We start from the raw sequence: 18,965 nt of genomic DNA, 5'->3' as shown, positions 1-18,965 counted from the left end.
TGGACACAAATGGGTGAGTTTGTCACCAAAGCTTAGATCAAAATCCAATCAACATTTTGCTGCGACAGTATGGTAGACAGCACAGGGCAGGGGAAAGTCGGTTGAGAGCTAGAAGCCTTGTGGGTATTAAATGTTAATATGAAATTGGAAAGAGGGGACCCTGAATACTTTCCATTAGTTTAGTCATTCTGCCTTTGATCCAAGTGACACTAACGACTGGAGGAGAGCCATACACCCAAAGCAAATGGTATTGTGTAGATAGTAAGAAGGAAACAGTGCTGGGGGACAGCAACCTCTCAGTACCAGACAGCTCTTCCAAGCTCTCCAGCACCCATGATGGCAGAAAATGCAAAGGGCAGCTGCTATTTCAATCTCTTGCCTCCTGGAATCTCTCTCATGCTATGTTCCAGGAATTTCAGAAGTTACTGGTTTGGGATGCCAGTGTTTAATGGTAACTGGTGTTATTTCTTTCACATAAAATTTCCCTACACACACACACACACACACACACACACACACACACACACACACACCACCTTTTTCCTCTTTTATCACAACAAGTTTACTCCTCTATACAGCACTTGCTCAACATTGTCAGCCAACAATTTTGTTGTGGGAAGACATACCATTCTTCAGGGATAGAAAATGCCATTGCTTAACCCTGAGCACTCATACGTAGTGTTGTAGCTTGCTTCTGTTGCTGTGACAAAACCTTAGCCAAAATGCATTTGGGGGAGGAGAGGGTTTCTTTGATTTACAGATTATGGTCAACCATTGAAGGAAAACATGGCAAGAGTGCAAAGATAAAACCTTGAGCCAGAAACTAAAGCAAAGACCTTGAAGAATGCTGCTTACTGGCTTGCTTCCCTAGCTTGCTCACATTTCATTTTTCTTTTCTTTTCTTTTCTTTTCATTTTTCTTTTCTTCTCCTCATTTCCTTTTTCTTTAATTTCTTTCCTTTCCCTTTCCTTCCTTCCTTTCTCTCTTTATTTTGTAAGTTTTTATTTATTCTTCTCTCAGATGATACATCCTGACTATAGCCACTCTTCCCTCCATTCCTCCTAGATTTCTCCACTTCCTGTCTCTCCCAGATCCACTGTTCCTCTGTTAAACTTTAGAAAAGAACGGGCCTACAAGTGAGTTCAACCAAATATGTCATAACAAGATGCAATAAGACTAGGCACAAAACCCCATACCAAGGTTTAATGAACAACCCAGTAGAAGAAAACGGGTTCCAAGAGCAGGGAAAAGAGTCAGAGACACATCCACTCCAACTTTTGAAGGCCCAAGGAAACCCCAAGATAAATGACCACAGTGTATGCAGAGGACCTAACCTAAGCCCATGCAGGCTCTCTGATGGTCACTTCAGTCTCTATAAGCACCTATGTGTCCTGCTTTGTTGATTCTGGGAGCTGAATTCTCTTGGTGTCCTCAACTTTTCTGGCTCCTACAGTACTCCCTCCCCATCTTTTGAGGAGTCCCTGAGCTCCACCTAATGTTTGGGTGTGGGTGTATACATCTACTTCTGTCATCATCGGCCAGAGGAAGTCTCTCTGATGGTGCACCCAGGCCACAGTGGGCTGGATCGTCCAACATCAATCAGCAATTAAAAAAAAACGCCCTTAGACATTCTCACAGGCCGATGTGACGAAGACATTTCCTCAGCTGGTATTTTCTCTTCCCACGCATGTCTAGGTTCCTGTCAACAAAAACTAATTATGACAGCTAGTGAGGATCCTCACAAATCAGAAAAATAAGATATTCTACATTCAAGGAGGGAGGAGGCAGCTATACCTTTTTCTCCCCAAGAATGTGCCTTCTTCCCAAAACAGTCCCCTCTCCCCCCGTCTGCCTGGCAGAGTTACTAGGTTCTTGTTGGAGAACATGTGACTCTTCAGTGTTAGTCCCAGCCTGAGTTTGGATGTTCAGTCTGTTTAAAGATACATCCTCCAGATGTAACACATCGACTTACATCAGAGTTTTGTCATGGGATCTTTAACTACAGTACACATAGGAACCTACAGATGGCTAGGTTCTGATCCTAAATACCCTCATGAGTCTTCAGTGCTGTGTGACTCCTGGTTGATCATGGTGACACGTGAGGAAGCTTCTATCCTAAAAGGTGCTCAATGATCCAATGTTCCCCATTCGGAGTATCCCATTCAGGTTTTTAGTACATCACAAGGAAAACAGGAACCTAAATATTTTAGGTTATGAAGAATTCAATACAATGGATTGGTTACTGTGGCAGGCAGCACAGCCAGCCTTCAATGACAACCACATTCTGAACCTTGGCATGTATTCAATTAGGTCACATGATACAATGTTAAGATGTAGCTTGTGCCCTAAAGATGACAGAATGACTGACTGATTGGTCTCCATTGTGAACACCTTGGAGTACAGGCACGTTTAAGAGTTGGAGCCCAGTGCATGATTGCTGGGTTGTTAGTAACACTGTCTCAATAAGGAACTAATATCGTTTTCATAGGACACTGGTTTGTTCTAGCCATGGTTCCTTTTTAGACACCAAAGTCAATGATTCAATGGGTCCTCTATGCATCAGAGAGATGGGGGCATAAACAATATAGTGGGTTTAGAGGAGGGACATAGCCACTGAAAGAAACAGGGAGACACTAAGGAGAACAGATGGGGGCAAGGATAGCTCTATTTTTCTAGGTCACCCTAAGCTGGGTGAGGAGGAACATCATCTAAGCTGACAATCTGATCATTTCTGGGAGTCTACAGAAAGTTCTCCCTCTTGGTCCTATTAGCTCCCTGGTGAAGCCAGTAGGGACAGTGACACTGCAATGCTCTTCAGACATGACACTTGAGGCCTTCATTCTGGTTCAGCAGAGAGAGGGAATAAAGGAGGGAGAACCATCAGTACCTTGTTGGGGACTCTTATGTTGGGGCACCTAGGCCTACATCTCCACAGCTCCTGCACATACTGGGATTTACAGATGTTCTGGAACCCTATGCATATTCAGATTCCAGTGATGCCCCTCGACATTGAGTTCACAGGTCAGAGCCTCCACATTGGTCCCTTACTGTCTTTAGGGCACAGCTTAGGTGCTCCAGAGAAGGGGTGCCAAGGGAAGTAATAAGTGGGCTTATTCAGAGAGAGTGACAGCCCTGGTAGGTTTTATCAATAAAGACATTGAAAAAGGAGGCATTAGTACAGACCATTTAACATAAGGAACAGTGTAGCTACAAAGGAAATATGGAGAATTCATAAATGGGTATAAATAATAAAAAGAATCTTGCTGGTGGCACACACGGGTCAGCAAGTGGTATCCTCTTCTTCCCTTGTGAAGAAACCTGAATAGTTCAGAATTTGAGTTTCCATTTTATCTTTACTCTAATTTTTCTACTAGGAAAAGTGGACATATCACATATGTAAACTGAGTTACAGGATTGAGCTCCCCTTTCTTGGGTTAATTCCTCAAGAATCCCGATATTTATATGCAGTCCAAACCAATAAACGTAATTTGTCTGACTCTACCTCCTTTATTGTGACTTATGTGTAATTTGTCCTTTTTGAAGTTGATGTGCTGTATCTGGCAGATATAAGGTCCACTTTCCTTATGGTCCCTGTGGAAGTAGCTATACCACTAATAATTAGAGTCAAATAAACAAGCACAGGAAATCCTGAACATACATGCACATTGAACCAGATGTTGAGAGAGAAAGGGGCTCAGAACAAAAGTGATGACTAGAATTGGCAAGGAAAACAGCTAAAAACAAGAATCCCTAATGGAAAACATAAACACAAAGATGGACACATATTCCAAAAGAGAGATAGAGCCTGAGAATCAATAAACAGATACAAAATAGTGTTCATCAATGTTACACTAGAATAACACACAGACAGTGTAGCTTGTTGCAGAGAAAACACCCCGATGAATGGATGCTTGGGGTGCTGTTCAGGGGTTAAACATTTATCTGGCAGATGCCCTGTGGTTGATCCCGAGCACTTTAAAGATGAATAAAACAAATTGTAAAAAAAATTAGATTGAATCCAAATACATCTCGAGATTGTCCCGACCCGCAGGACATTCAACGTGGGTCTGGTGGACACCTAGGAGAAAGATGGAGGACAGGGGATACAGGAATGGACGCCAAGACAGGATTCTGAACAAGGTGACAACTTTATTTCATCACAAAGGGATTTATATAGGAGAAGTGAGGAGGGGAAGGGGGGAAGGTGTGCTTGCTGCTGCAGGGGAAAGAGGTCACTGGGAGAGGTGGTCTGCTGTGTTGCCTGGCTACCTAATCTACAGGGCAAGAGGTCAGGGGTAGGAATTCCTATGTTGCTTGGTAACCTGACAGCAGGGTCCGATCCTATCTATTACAATTTACTACTCCTCAGGCCTATCTCCTGAGGACCTTGTAGTTTTTCCAATTAAGCTAATCTTTAACTGACTGGTAAACCCCAAGCTTGTTACTTGGAATTTGCTTTATGTCAGAAGGGGTGGCAGGGTGGTCTTAGTGTCATGTCTTCTCTATGAGTACGTGATACAGCCTAGCTGACTGATGGCTGGAGGTCCCTGACAAGAGATATCTAAATAACTGGCATATTTGCAAATATGTTTTTCAGTTAAACCTGTTGCTGAATGAAGGTCATAAAAGTGGGCAGGTAAGCCATCAGAAATTATAATATCAAAAAGACTGTTCATATTTGTAGAAAAAAAAATCAATGAGTAGGAACTTATGCCACTGCAAATATTCAGTACGTAATTTGCCATTCTACAAAGAAAGCTGGGTAAAATGAGAACAAAATTTCATGTTTATCATCCTTTAATTTTGGAGAAAATACATCATCATCAATACCAAGAAGTTCAGTGAGGTATAATCATTGATATGTTTCCTTTCCCAGAAACCAACATAACACTTTCTATCACTATTAAAGCAAGCCAGTAGGAAGGAAGCTTTCAGTTCACTCCAGCTTGGTCTTTTCAACTAAAGTGCATGGTGTCTTCACCAATAGTGTCTTACCATCTACTTCTGGTGGTCAGTCCAGAGCAATGGCAGCAAATGATATAGTTTCTGAGCCTTGGTAGCCCCAGGAGTCTCCCTGATCAACAACTAAAGTGAAAGTATCTTACACTTGGGACTGAGATTTTTATTTAACAACATATGGCTTCTGAGAGCAGCATTATTTACACATGCAAGCTATTTCATTCAATCTATTAGTCCGTATTTTAATTAGCTTGCAAAGTTCTACGTGGATTTTCATGCACCATTACTTTTTAATTAACCATCCATTTATTATTCTGAGGAATGCAATCTACCTTTCAACCCTTCCAAGTTTCTGGCCCGACTGATTCTGGCACCATTCCTGTGGGAAAGTACATTACTTTCACCCTACCCTGAGGGAGACCGTTACCTGTTTGAGACTGACTATTGGTAAATGTTATCCCTCATATCTTATATGGAAGCAAACACATTTCTTCCAGTGAGTATTGGTGTCCTGGGTACTGAGTCAGAATCCACAATGTTGACCCATCAGTGTCTCCTGTGGTCAGGAGGTAAGAGGTACTACAAAGACATCATGGGGAAGTTTAGAGAGACAGGGTGGAGGAGAAGCCACTGCCCTTACAGAAATGAAGAAGTAAGAAGGAAACTGCCAGCAACAGAAGAACAAGAGCGGTTAGGGAAAAGGTTAACTTCTCTCTGCAAGTAGATTAGGTCTTGTTCACGCCTTCCTAAACCTCCTCCTGGTGCCATCTGTGGTGCCCATGTTTGATTCTCTGGTCAAGCTAGACAGAGGATATGTTGACTTCCTCCATGATTCTCTTTTCATTTTAAGGTGAACTCCAAGAAAAGATCTCATCCTGAGCTGTTTATGCTGTTGTCCCTCAGGTGTACTGTCCATGTTCAGTGCGACTCAAGTTGAGTATCATGTTGGTATCATCACTCCATCCACCTCCTGCCCTTGTTTAGGTCCCTGTCACCACACTAGCTTATGTCTCTTACCACTCCAGAACTTCCAAGAACCCTTGCCTGCCACCATCAGAATCCTTCCACAGAGTTCTATATACCTGATATATCACAGCGCCTCCTTTTTCCATTCATGGTCAGCCAAGTTAACTTTCTTCCTCACAAACTCCTCTCACTTTTAGAGGGGCAACTCAACAGAGGACACCATCTGTTCCTGACAGACAGGCATGTTCATTCACCAACAAAGTTGTTTCTTTAAAGTCAGCTCCATAAGCCAGTAAGAAACTACATAGGGGAGGCGGGGGAGGAGAACATGAGGGAGCAGGAAGGTCGAGGGGCGGAAGGAAAGAGAGGGAGAGCAAGGAAAGAGATACCTTGATAGAGGGAGTCATTGTGGTGCCAACAAGAAACCTGGCACTAGGGAAATTCCCAGGAACCCACAAGGATGACGCCAGTAAGAATCTAAGGAATAGGGGAGAGGGTACTTTAACTGCCCTTTCCCTGTAATTAGATTGATGATTACCTTAATCGTCTCTCATCCAAGTACTAACCAGGCCCAACCCTGCTTAGATTCCGAGATCAGGTGCATTCAGGGTGGTGTGGCTGTAGATGAGGGCTACCTTAATTGTCATCAAAGAACCTTCATCCAGGAACTAAAGGAAGCAGATGCAGAGACCCACAGCTAAGCACCGAGCTGAACTCCCAGAGTCCAGTCATAGATAGGGAGGAGCAATACTATGAGCAAAGGGGTCAGGGCCATGATTGGGAAACCCACATGAACAGCTGACCCGAGTTAGCGCGAGCTCACTGACTCGGGACTGATGGCTGGGGAACCTGCATAAGACTGAGCTAGGCCCTTTGAATGCAGGTGACAGTTGGGTGGCTTGGGAAGTTTGTGGGGCCACTAGCAGGGGAACAAGTTTGTATCCCTAGTGTATGAACTGGCTGTTTGGAGCCCATTCCCTATGGAGGGATACCTTGTTCAGCCTAGGTACAAGGGGGAGGGCCTTGGCCCTGCCTATAGTGATGTGTTAGATTTTGTTGATTCCCCATGGTAAATCTCACCCTGAGGAGTGGATGGGTTTGAGATGGGGAGAAGGAGGAGGGAGCAGGAAGTGGGAAGGGCAAGAGAACTGGGGTTGGTATGTAAAGATTGTTCTAAATAATGAAAAGAAAAAGCACATTTCTTGCCTCCTCAGTGTGACAAGGAAAGAACTTTTCTCTTTTCTGACCCACTCAACTATAAGTATATTCATTAACTAAAATTTGGGTTAGGCACACCATTTAGAATACTAATGGAATCTAGTTGCAGAGAGGTAGGAGTGTTGAGCACAAGGATCAAGACCAGGCTGGAGAGACCCACAGAAACAGCTGACCTGAACAAGGGGGAGCTCAGAGACCCCAGACTGATAGCTGGGAAACCAGCATAGGACTGTCCCAGACCCCCTAAATGCAGATGTTAGTTTGGAGGTCTGGTTAATCTGTGGAGCCTCTAGTAGTGGATCAGTATTTATCCTTAGTACACGACTGGACTTTGGGAGCCCACTCCACACAGAGGGATACTCTCTCAGCCTAGACACATGGGGAGGGTCTAGGCCCTGCTCCAAAAGATGTGACAGACTTTGAAGATTCCCCATGGAAGGCCTCACCCTCCCTGGGGGAGCAGAAAGGGCATGGGATAGGGGGTTGGTGGAGGGCAGGGGAGGAAAGGAAGGAGAGGTAACTGTGATTCACATGTAAAACAAGCTTGTTTCTAATAAAAAAAAGAATACTAATGGGCTCACCATGCAGATCAGATCATTACGGATTTTGTCATAGTTTTCTATTTTTTACATCCATTACTAACTAAATGGTGATCTTTTAAAAATTTTTTTTCTTTAGGTTAGAAACAATCTTGTTTCACATGTCAATCCTAGCTCTCTCTTCCTCCCCTCCTCCCCCACATTCCCCACCAGGGACCCCAGTCCCCCACCCAACCTCCACTCTGATCACCAAGGAGGGTGAGGCCCTCCATGTTGGATCTCCAGTAACCTGTCATTTCATCCAGGGCAGGGCCTAGGCCCTCTGGCAAGAGTCCCAGCTGAGAGATCCTCCCATATTGTGGCATGGGCACTCAAAGTCTCTTTGTACGCCAGGGATAAATACTACCCGAGGCCCCATAGATTACCTAGGCCTCCTCACTGACACCCACATACAGGGGGTCTGGGTCAGTCCCATGCTTTCCACACAGCCATCAATCTGGGGTCCAAGAGCTCCCCCTTGTTCAGGTCAACTGTTTCTGCGGGTTGAACCACCCACTCTTTACTTTGCCCATCAGTTCTCTCTTTCTGACACTGGATTTCAGGAGTTCAGTTCAGTGTTTGTCTGTGGGTGTCTGCCTCTGCTTTCATCAGTCGCTGGATGAAGGTTCTATTTCCTAGACTCTCTGGCAGTGGAATTGTATGCTGGCACTCCCCTGATTCATGTCTAAAATCCATAAATGAGTGAGTACATACCATGTTTCTCTTTTTGTGCCTGAGTTACCTCACCCAGGATGGTTTCTTTTAGTGCCATCCATTTGCCTGCAAATTTCAAGATTCCATTGTTTTTTTTTCTGCTGAATAGTACTCCATTGTGTAAATGTACCACATTTTCTCTATCCACTCTTCAGTTGAGGAGCATCTAAGTTGCTTCCAGGTTCTGGCTATTACAAATAATAATGCTGTGAACATAGTGGAGCAGATGTCCTTGTTGTATGAATGTGCATCTTTGGGTATATGGCTAAGAGTGGAATTGCTGGGTCTTGTGGTAGACTGATTCCCATTTTCCTGAGGAATCTCCATACTGATTTCCATAGTGGCTGTGCAAGTTGGGACTCCTACCAGCAGTGGAGGAATGTTTCCCTCACCCCGAATCCTCTCCAGCATAAACTGTCATTGGTGTTCTTGATTTTAGCCATTCTGACAGGAGTGAGATGGCATGTCAGAGTTGTTTTGATTTGGATTTCCCAGATGGCTAGGGATGTTGAGCACTTTCTCAAGTGTCTCTCAGCCATTTTGGTCTCCTCTATTGAGAATTTATACCCCCCCTTTTTTTTTGGTTTTACGAGACAGGGTTTCTCTGTATTGTTTTGGAGGCTGTTGGTCCAGCCCGGCCTCAAACTCACAGAGATCTGCCTGCCTCTGCCTCCCGAGTGCTGGGATTAAAGGTGTGTGTCACCACCGCCCAGCCTATACCCCATTTTTAAATTGGATCCTTTGGTGTTTTGGAGACTTGCTTCTTGAGTTCTTTGTAAATTTTGGTGATTAGCCCTCTGTCAGATGTGGAGTTAGTGAATATCTTTTCCCAATCTGTGGAGTGCCTTTTTGTTTTGCTGGCTATGTCATTTGCCTTATAGAAGCTTCTTAGTTTCAGGAGGTCCCATTTATTAATTGCTGATCTCAGTGTCTGTGCTACTGGAGTTATGTTCAGGACGCTGTCTCCTGTACCAATTCATTCAAGGGTGCCTCCCACTTTCTCTTCTAACAGGTTCAGTGTGGCTGGATTTATGTTGAGGTCTTTGATCCACCAAATGGTGAACTTAAAACAGCAACATATCCATATATTTCTTTGGTTAACAATTAGCAATCACTTCAATTTAATATATAATGTTGCTGGGTAGAAAAATTGGGACTGATAGTTGTAGTCTTTCAGGACTTGGATTATATTTCTCCAGGCACTTCTGATTTAAATATTTCTGTCAAATAATCCAGTTTCTAATGACCTCTCTTTGTAAGTGACTTGACATTTCTGATGGCTATTCTTGGTGGTCAACTTGGCTACATTGGTAATTAACCAAAGCCCAAGTGATTGGGTAGACCTGTGAAGGATTTTTTTCCCCCTTCAGTTAAATCCTTTGACACGAGAAGGCACACTTTTAATCTGGATCTCTCCTGGTGGAGAGATACAGCTTTAATCTAGATCTTTTGGGTTGTTAAGATTTACCTTTGATCTGGGCAACAACTTTTTATGGCAGCCTGTATAAAGAACATGGAAGAAGGAAGCTATTTCTTTTTGTCAGCTTGCCTCAGAAGCTGTGAAGTCCATTCCTTTACTGGCATTGGAGCTTACATCCTTGGTATTCCAGCTGAGACCTCCACCCTCATGGACTGAGCAACTCCTAACTAATACAACTGTTCTCCTTTGCAGCTTGTAATACTCTCCCTTTATTTTTGCTTTTTTGATGTCTTAACTATAATATTAGTCAAGAGTAATTTCTTTTCCATTTTTGCATGTTTGGTGTTCTGTAGGCCTCTAATGACCATTTAAACAGTTATAGGAAACCCACTACTGTAGAAGCTTCCAGACAGACAGAAAAATAATTTGTGATGGAGTTACCCTATAATATTGAAATATTGTCCCTCTTAGACACCACCCAATAACAAATAAAAAAGTCTGATGCTCAGAATGGGTTACCTCTTTGGAGCTGTTGACCAGTGAGATTCTATAGATCTCCAAGATGCTGTTTTCCAGTGCTTTTGCTTGCACTCCAAAACTTAATAACAAGACCCTACTGCTGGAGACACAGAAATTTGCCATCAACCCAGAAGCTTCACCTCTACTGCCTGACTATCACAGTTATGTAGAGCAAGATGCTTCCTGCCGAGAGAGAAAGGTAATTGCCAAACTTATCCAGTTGTGAGCTCTACAAACTACAATAGTGAATGTCCAGGAAAGACTCAAGTGTGGTACAAAAGACACAATGCAGAACTTACACTTAGCACTAGTACTGGGGCCTGGAGCCTATGGTTAAACAACAGATCATTGGCCCTAAGGGAAAAAACATTACTTCCATTATTCTTCTAAACGGACATACTATTAAACTGATTTTTAAAAATGACTTACCGTTATGCACATAGGCTAGTGCATCTCTAAATCCTCACTACAGAAGATATTTATGCAGTAGATGATGGTTAGCTCTGAGATCCACAATTAGCCTAGGTTCAGAAAATAAGACAGTGAGGAATGCTCAACTGTGAATGGCATGCTCATATCACATTCCCTTCCTATCAGGGCTCAGAGATATATGTGGAAGAGGAGAGGAGTGTAAAAGCCGTAGATTGTGGGTGTCTATAAGGAGACAGTGTCTTCTGGACACAGTGTGGCAGCTTCACACACGAACTCACAGCAGTTGCGAACACACATACAAAGAATTGTGCAAGGCCAAACGAGACCAAATCCTGGCATAGAGATGGGAGAATGACACAATTTTTCATCCATATCTATGGAGTTATTGGTAAATGATAGCTGCTGAGAAAGGGCGGAAAGATGTAGCCTCTGGGGCATCAATCATGCTTCATTGGAAGACCACACATCCAAGACTAAATTGGACTTGATGGATTTAACAAAACAAAACAAAACAGAAAAAGTACACAAAATTTGTCATGCAGGTAAGGAGCTGGATCCAGGAAGAGTTGGGAGAGGGGTGGATAAAATCAAAACATACTATATGAAATTCTCAAAGAACTCATTAAAAATTTTAGGATTTCCTATTTCCTTAACTGAAACTTCAGAATACGTGCATTTTTGCGAGCATGAGATGGGGCCCCAGAACCTTGTATGAGTTTCACTTCTCAAAACAGTTGATCCTCTTTACTGAGTAACCGCATTGAAGTTATCCCTGTCATATCTTCATGCCAGGCTCCTTTCCTTCTCTAACGGTCTGGCATCCCAAGGACTCACTTCATTTAAATTTTTAGTAAGTGTTAACTTCTCTTTTTTTTTCTGTCTCCTAGTGTTATAAAAAGCTACAGAAGGTTTCCCCACATTCACAGTGCCTATCTTCATCCTTGTGATATCTGTGAATCCAAGGAAGGAACTTGTAGGCGTTAGCAAGGAGTCTTATGTCTGGTACTGACACTCACGTGGTGAGGGCTAAGGGGGAAAATGATTGATTGTATGGATAGCGGAAGAACAATTCTTACATTTACAAGGTTTCTGGGAGAGATGACACAATCTAGCGTGTAAAAACCCTGCACTCTCAAAATCAGCTCCACATGAGCCACAAATACAGGCACTTGGTGTTTCTCTGCTGCTTTTGACCCACCTTGAAACATCAGTTTGCATATTCCCCCACGTATCTTCAGAGTTAGAGATATGAACGAGGATGGTAAAGGCCTCATGGTATTGTAGATGTGGACAGGATGGAGAGAAAATCCTATGTGGTGCCTCTTAGTCCTCAGTCACAGTCACCTGGGAGTCATTTCTCAGAAAAAGGTCTATTTGAAGCTATTTACTGGACTTGGAGAGGAAGTGAACTGGAAAAGGGTAAGGCCCTGTTACTCTTTCTTATGCCATTGGTACGCATCATGCCCGACTTAGCCACAGCCTTGTTAAAATAGCATACTCACTCTTGAGGAGGAAACTTCCCCCCTTATTTTCATCTCCAATGCTGAATACGCAATCCAGGGCTCCGCTCTTGCTACGTAAGCGTTCCATCGGTGTGCGGTTGCATAGGACTTCCTCTTCTTGATGCAACCGCTCATGACAAAGAGCACAGTGTCTTCAGTGTTCACCCTTTGGGTTGGTCTGTCCCAACAGCCACTGTAGTCTCATCAAACTGCACAACTGGGACCCCTGGAAGGATGCGTCATGATCTCCACTTTCGTAGTGCTGCTTCATCTTGGTGAGATTTGAAGGGTGGAGGGAATACCCAAGTCTGAGCGGAATCTCAGGTCATGGATAAGTTCTGGCTTTTCAGGAAAAACCCATGGTCTTTGGAAGTTTTGTAGAGGAGAGGATTTCCTCAAGCTTCAAGAAGACAATCTCATAAAGAAATCTCTTTCAGGGCTGAGTGTGGAAACGAGGACCACAGCGGTGGCAGGTGAGTCATTGCCCCCCCCCACCTTACCAGATGCTGTTTCTACACTGACATCAGAAGACCCCTCCTGTGTGCTACATATAGACAACAGCAGACATGGGTTAATTCTGGGGACTCTTCAAGAATCCTGGGGCTCAGGTGTAGAATATAAGAAAGGAATACCCTGGGACACAGCATTTGATTTTTTTTTTACAGGAAAATTCCCCATACCTACCATTTGGGCTGAGCCAGACTCTGTGGTTACCAAGGGACAGGCTGTTACTATCTGGTGTCTTGGGACCCCGGAAGCTCAGGAGTACTATCTGTATAAAGAGAAAAGTTCAAAGCCCTTGAAGACACAGAGCTTACTCAAGCCTGGGAACAAGGCTAACTTCTCCATCCCATTCATGACAGAGTATGATGCAGGACTATACCACTGCAATTACCACAGCTCTGCTGGCTGGTCAGAACACAGTGACTTCCTAGAGCTTGTGGTGACAGGTAAGAGGATTCTCAAGGGTCCCAAACTCAGGTTATGCCCTGAGTAAGGGATTTTTCTCTCAGGGCATCTCCTTCTCACAACCCAATTTAGACATTGTGGAAGGTGTTCCCCACCCAACATAATGTGCTTGTCTTCTCTTTTAGGATACTACAGTAAACCCAATATCTCAGCCCTGCCAAGCTCCCTGGTGACCTCAGGAGGGAATGTCACCCTCCAGTGTAGCTCACATCAGGGATATGGAAGATACATCCTTACCAAGGAAGGAGAGAAGAATGTGTCCTGGACTCAGGACTCACAGAAACAACACAACGGACATTTTCTGGCCCTGTTTCCTGTGGGACCAGTGACTTCCAAACACAGATGGGCCTTCAGGTGCTATGGCTACTACAAGAGAACCTCCCAGATGTGGTCAGTACCCAGCGAGACCCTGCAGCTACTCTTTTCAGGTGAGGCAATCCCATTTTTGACATTTATTTGAAGCCCATCAATTCTTGGCATGAGCCCATTTCCAGAGGCATTCAATAAAGCTGAGAGACAGTCAAAGGATGCTCAGGGGTCCTGATGTAGAGACACAGCAAGACCTGCGAGAAAAGATGGCAGAAGAGGAAGGTGTTTGGCATGAACTATACCCTTAATACCTGGCCCGTCTTCTCTTTGAGAGGCTTCTCCAGGAAACCCTTCATTTTGACCTAGCGGGTCCATGTCTGGGAACTTAGAGAGACTCTGGCCCCCTAATGTCATGGTGACACTTGCTGTGATAGATTCATTCTGTCCAATGAAGGGAAACGGTACACCCCATCCTGCGCTCCCCAGAAGCCCAAGCTTAGCTTTCCCCTGATGTCACACTGGTCCCCGCATGCAGCTTCCACATCAGTCAGTATGCAAGCTATACATATACTGTGTCCCCCATGGTCTCAGGATATCCTGAACCCAGCTGAGGAACCGTGGTCTTATAGGAGACTCATGCTCTTCAAAGACCACGCTGGGAGCCCATGTGGTCATGACTAGGATGAAGGGCGAGGTCTCAGGAAAGATGGGAGGCAGAAAGACAGGAGTTTTAGAAGTATAAACGAGTGAGAAAAGAGGCAGGCGAGGCATGCCTGATGTGGACTCACAGGAGTCACACACCTCGGTTTTAGAAACAGAGTCTCACCTCGTATGCAGCTTGACAAAGTAGGCGAGGCTGGTTAGCCAGGGAGCACCAGGAATTTGCTTGTATCTTCCTCCCCAGTGCTGGAATTAATTTGAGTAACTAGCACACACATTTTTTGTTTCTACATATATTCTTTGTTTTGCAGGGACATTTTAAAATAATATTTGAATCTATTTATTTATTTTAGGTTTTCATTTGTGTATAGAGTGAAATGTGACATTTACTCCCATACTTTGCCCTTCCAGCTTCCCTCATACATCCCACTCCCAACTCTATGTCTTTATCATAACCCCCTAGGCTAATTAGTGCTGTCCATGAGTGCATAGTTATAGGTCTACTAGAGCACAGGAAAATCTACTACTGGCCACATGTTCAAAAGAGAATGATTCTCCACCCCCTATTATTTACCAACTTTCAATAACTTCTCAGTAGTAAGGCAAGGGCTACCTAGACATGATTTGCTCATCTGTGCCAAAATTTTGTCTGGCTTGCTCTTTGTGGTCTTGCTTATTCTTGAAACTTCCATGCATTTATAAAGTGTATTTTGATCATATTATTCTTGTACGACCTCCTTCCAACTCGCCCTAGTTTCTCCATCTGACCTCCATTCTAATTTAATATCCTCTTTTAAAAATTACAATTAAAATCCCATATATGTGTATACATACATACATACTTACACATGCGTGTGTGCATGCATATGTGTGTGTGTGTGTGTGTGGGCTTGGCCAACCCATCAGTGGTTACATATGCAAAGGAAACTGTCTCTCTCACACCCAGCAGCCATCAATGCCAACAGATCCTCAGCTAGGGGTGAAGTTTTGAGGGTCCTTTCCTCATATATGCTGGATTCTTGACTCGATTAATGCTGTACAGGTCTCATGTAGGTAGCTACAGCTTTTGTGGGTTGATATTTGCAACAGCTGCTGCAATAACAGACTCAACATTACACAGCTATTTTTGCTGTCTTCTTGTTCCTATACTCCTTCCACCTTCCTCTTCCATGATGTTCCTTGAGCCTTGACCGTAAGGAGGTTGATATTAATGTTGCTTCCAAAGATGGGCACTCACAGTGAAAATTGACATTTTGACCAGTTAGAAGTCTCTACATTAGTCACTGAAGAAAGATGTGTCTCTCACCAAAGTTGAGAGAAGTACAAATCTGTGGGTATAAATATATACACTTAGAATGAAATTTGACAGTATAACCATTTAGAAAAATAGCAGGTGAGTTCCCCACACATAGGGCCTATGATCTCCCTAGTCACGGTTCTTTGTCTATGCTTACAGTACCATGAATGAATCCTTCGTGTGGATCAGACCATATGTCCAATTAGAAAGCTGGTTACATATGTAACTGCCATACCAATACTATAACAATAGGCAATCCTACCAAAGAGGACAATTAGAAGTTATATCATACAGGGGCTAGAGCTAGATAAGACATACCATGGATGTCATTTCTTACCATGCAGCCTGCATAACACTTTATGGCAGTGTCAAAGCTAACCAGGAGGGAGACAGACTCCTAGTCAGTTTGAGGTTGCTTTCTCCATATAATGCTACCCAAATGAGTGGTATCTTTAGCAAGAGGTACACACAATCTGGTTATAATAGACAACTAAGAACAATGGCTCTTGTGTTGTTTTGGGTACTTCTTGGGTGTCCCTAACCAATAACACATAAGGAGGTATTCTGTGTCTGGCAATAGTATTTTCACTTAATAACCCATACTTTCTGGAAGCAACATTGTCAACCTATGTAGGATGCTTCTGTTTAAATTCCCTTTTAAATATATATGAATTAATGGGTTTCATTAGGTTGTCTTAATATATCCTTAGTTTTGGTTAACCTACCCCTTACCATCTTTTTTTTAATCATTTTTTAATTTTAATTTTAAATAGCTTGTTTTACATGTCAATCCCAGTTCCCTCTCCCTCCCCTCCTCCCACACTCCCCTTCCCCTCCACCCTCCCACCCTATTGCTAAATCCTTCCACATAGGGGATATCTAGAGTCTGTCATTTCACTCTGGGTAGGGTCCATGCACTCCCCTAAGAGTCCAGGCTGAGAGAGCATCCCTGTTTGTGCTATAGGCACACGAAGACTGTATTCCAGGGATAGACACTGATCCACAGCTTTTTTTACAACCTCTATCTCTACTTAAACCTTTAACCCAAGTAGTCTATTTGTCATGATTGTGCAGTAATAACTTTAGTGACTGAGCTATGTTTTCAGCCAATGTTGTATATCATTTATAAATATACCGTATATCAATAATATATAAAATATTTTAAAATTGTTGATAAAAGTTGTTTATACTCATAGAAATATCAATTAATTCAACTAATTTAATATTTGGAACATAAGGATGTTCATGGCCTTATATTTACTAAATAACAAATATACATTAAAATCTGCTGTCTCTTATTAATACAGTTATCTATTCTACTTGTTTTTCAGTCTGGGACTGTACTGATTTTGTTGTCCTGTTTGTCTAAATTTGCAGATTCATACTCACAGGATCACACAGTAGAGAATCTTATTAGGATGGCTGTGGCTGGCTTGGTTCTGGTGGCTCTCGGGATTTTACTCTTTGAGGCTCGATACAGCCAGAGAAGCCCTCACAGTTCAGCGGGGAAGTGAGCCACAGGTCATCTTTTACTGTGGTAGAGACTTGGAGATGAGTCCAACAAGCAATGGAAATCATGGAAGAAAATTTGTGGCCCAAGTGTGTGAGCACTGTTGGGTACCCTGAAGAGAAAAACATATTTGGGTGTAGGGGACATGCCGGAGAGAGCTGTGAAGAGAACTCTACACCCATTTAATTGGGACAGTATGTTGGCTTGAATGAGGCAATCTCCATATGCTCCAGCATTTGGATGCTTGATCCTCATTTGGTGATGGTGTTTGGGGAGACTTAGGAGAATGTGGTCTTGTCAGAGAAATTGCGTGACTGGGGTAGACTTTGAAAGTTTAAAGACTCTCATCATTTCTAGGTCACTCTTGTATATCCACTTCCTTCAAGGTTGAACTATTATATCCTGCAGGGACTCTTAAGACGAAAGGCAAACAAACTCAAAATAGCCACTGGATGGCCCTGAAACTGACCAGATTCACTAGGTCCCTTCTTCCTAAGAGTTAACAAGAAGAGCTGTTCAGAGTGATTCTTAGACAAAGTAAACTGCAAAGAAGAATCTGAGACCAGACCAGCTGCCTGAAGAATAAAAAAACAACTGAACTGCCTAGAAGAGATTTTGACTAGATTCACTTGGAAAGGACATTCTCCAACCTGTTTAGTTGCCCTGAAGGTTGTGCAATGTGCCCTTTGTGAGGTAACACCAATTTTGGGGTGAAATTTGACGAAGCAGATATCTTTGAGTAATTCCCGAATCTGTAAGTACCCTTAATAAAACTCATTGGTTCACCAAATTGGACTTTGGTGGTATCCACACTTTGGTCTGCTGTGGGCTCCCTATTTAGAGTGAGAGTATACCCGTGTGCTGTGTCTCCCAGGACGAGTGCTGCCGCAAAGCAACTCTCTCCTCTTGTTCTTGTGATTGGAGACGTGAGCTCTTGGCTTACTTCTCCTGCCACCATGCCTGCGCTCTGTGCTGCAGGCTGAAAGATCACACAGCCATTACACAGCCATGAGAAGCTCAGAAGGACTAAGGGTTCTCCTGATGAATGAATCAGTACAAAAGTTGCATTTGTCGTTACAGTCTTGTGAATGAGTTGGCCAGTTCCTTTTTCATATTTAAAAATTTTTTTTACACATGCCACTCTCAGTTCCCTCTCCCTCCCCTCCTCCCCATATCCCCAAATCCTCCCAATCCCTCACCCCCACTCCATCCCCCCTCTGCTCCCCCAGGGAGAGCAAGGGTTTCTGTGAGGGATTTTCAGAGTCTGTCACATCATCCCTGGCAGGGCCTAGGTCCTCCCCTATGTGTCCAGACTGAGAGAGCATCCCTCCATGTGAAATGAGTTCCCACAGTCCTTCTGTGTGCCAGGAATAAATTCTGCTCTACTCTCCAAGGTGCCACAGATTGCTAAGGCCTCCTCTCTGACACCCAGGTTCAGTGGGGGGGGTTCTCTGGTAAGAGAAATACTTAGATTAACAATTATGGGGTAATTACTTAAGTCAGAGCTAGCCAGTAAGAAACAAGCAAGGCCAACAGCTTCATAATTAATATAGCCTCCTGTGTGTTATTTGGGACTGATGCGGCTCTAGAACCAGGCTGGCAGGAAGGCTTTTCTCTTTACATGATCAGAAGCGGGATTGAATTTCCACATAAAATGACAAAAGCTTTAAAGGAATTTTAGGAACAAAAGAATGGAGAGAAGCACAGCTTCTTGGTAACAGCATTTTCTCAGGTGGGCTCTATTTTGCTAGCAACAAGCAGAGACTCATGTGGCTTGCTTAAGGGAGTCTTCCTGATTCAGCATAAAGAAAAAGCAAGGTTGTTTTAAGAGGCTCTGCTAACAATTAAAAGGTGTGTATGTACAGCTGGAAGTGGCAGTGACTACATCCCCAAGCATAGACTGTGACGGTGA

The 18,965-nt window shown here is 43.4% G+C and overlaps 1 protein-coding gene across 1 annotated transcript in view; it reads left to right on the top strand.

The window, feature by feature from the left end:
* LOC101823152 (leukocyte immunoglobulin-like receptor subfamily A member 6) overlaps positions 1-17,843 on the top strand; it is a 31,010-nt gene extending 13,167 nt beyond the window's left edge. The window contains 6 exon segments of the mRNA XM_040733837.1: positions 12,353-12,542; positions 12,544-12,583; positions 12,746-12,781; positions 12,974-13,258; positions 13,403-13,705; positions 16,921-17,843. Of these exon segments, the coding sequence (XP_040589771.1) occupies positions 12,353-12,542; positions 12,544-12,583; positions 12,746-12,781; positions 12,974-13,258; positions 13,403-13,705; positions 16,921-17,057 (991 nt within the window). The 3' untranslated portion in view covers positions 17,058-17,843.
* The last annotated feature ends 1,122 nt before the right edge of the window (positions 17,844-18,965 follow it).

Source organism: Mesocricetus auratus, unplaced genomic scaffold, assembly GCF_017639785.1.
Source record: "Mesocricetus auratus isolate SY011 unplaced genomic scaffold, BCM_Maur_2.0 Super-Scaffold_100037, whole genome shotgun sequence".
Taxonomy (NCBI): Eukaryota; Metazoa; Chordata; class Mammalia; order Rodentia; family Cricetidae; genus Mesocricetus; species Mesocricetus auratus.
Note: the sequence above shows the minus strand (reverse complement) of the source record. Positions and strands in the feature narration are given on the sequence as shown.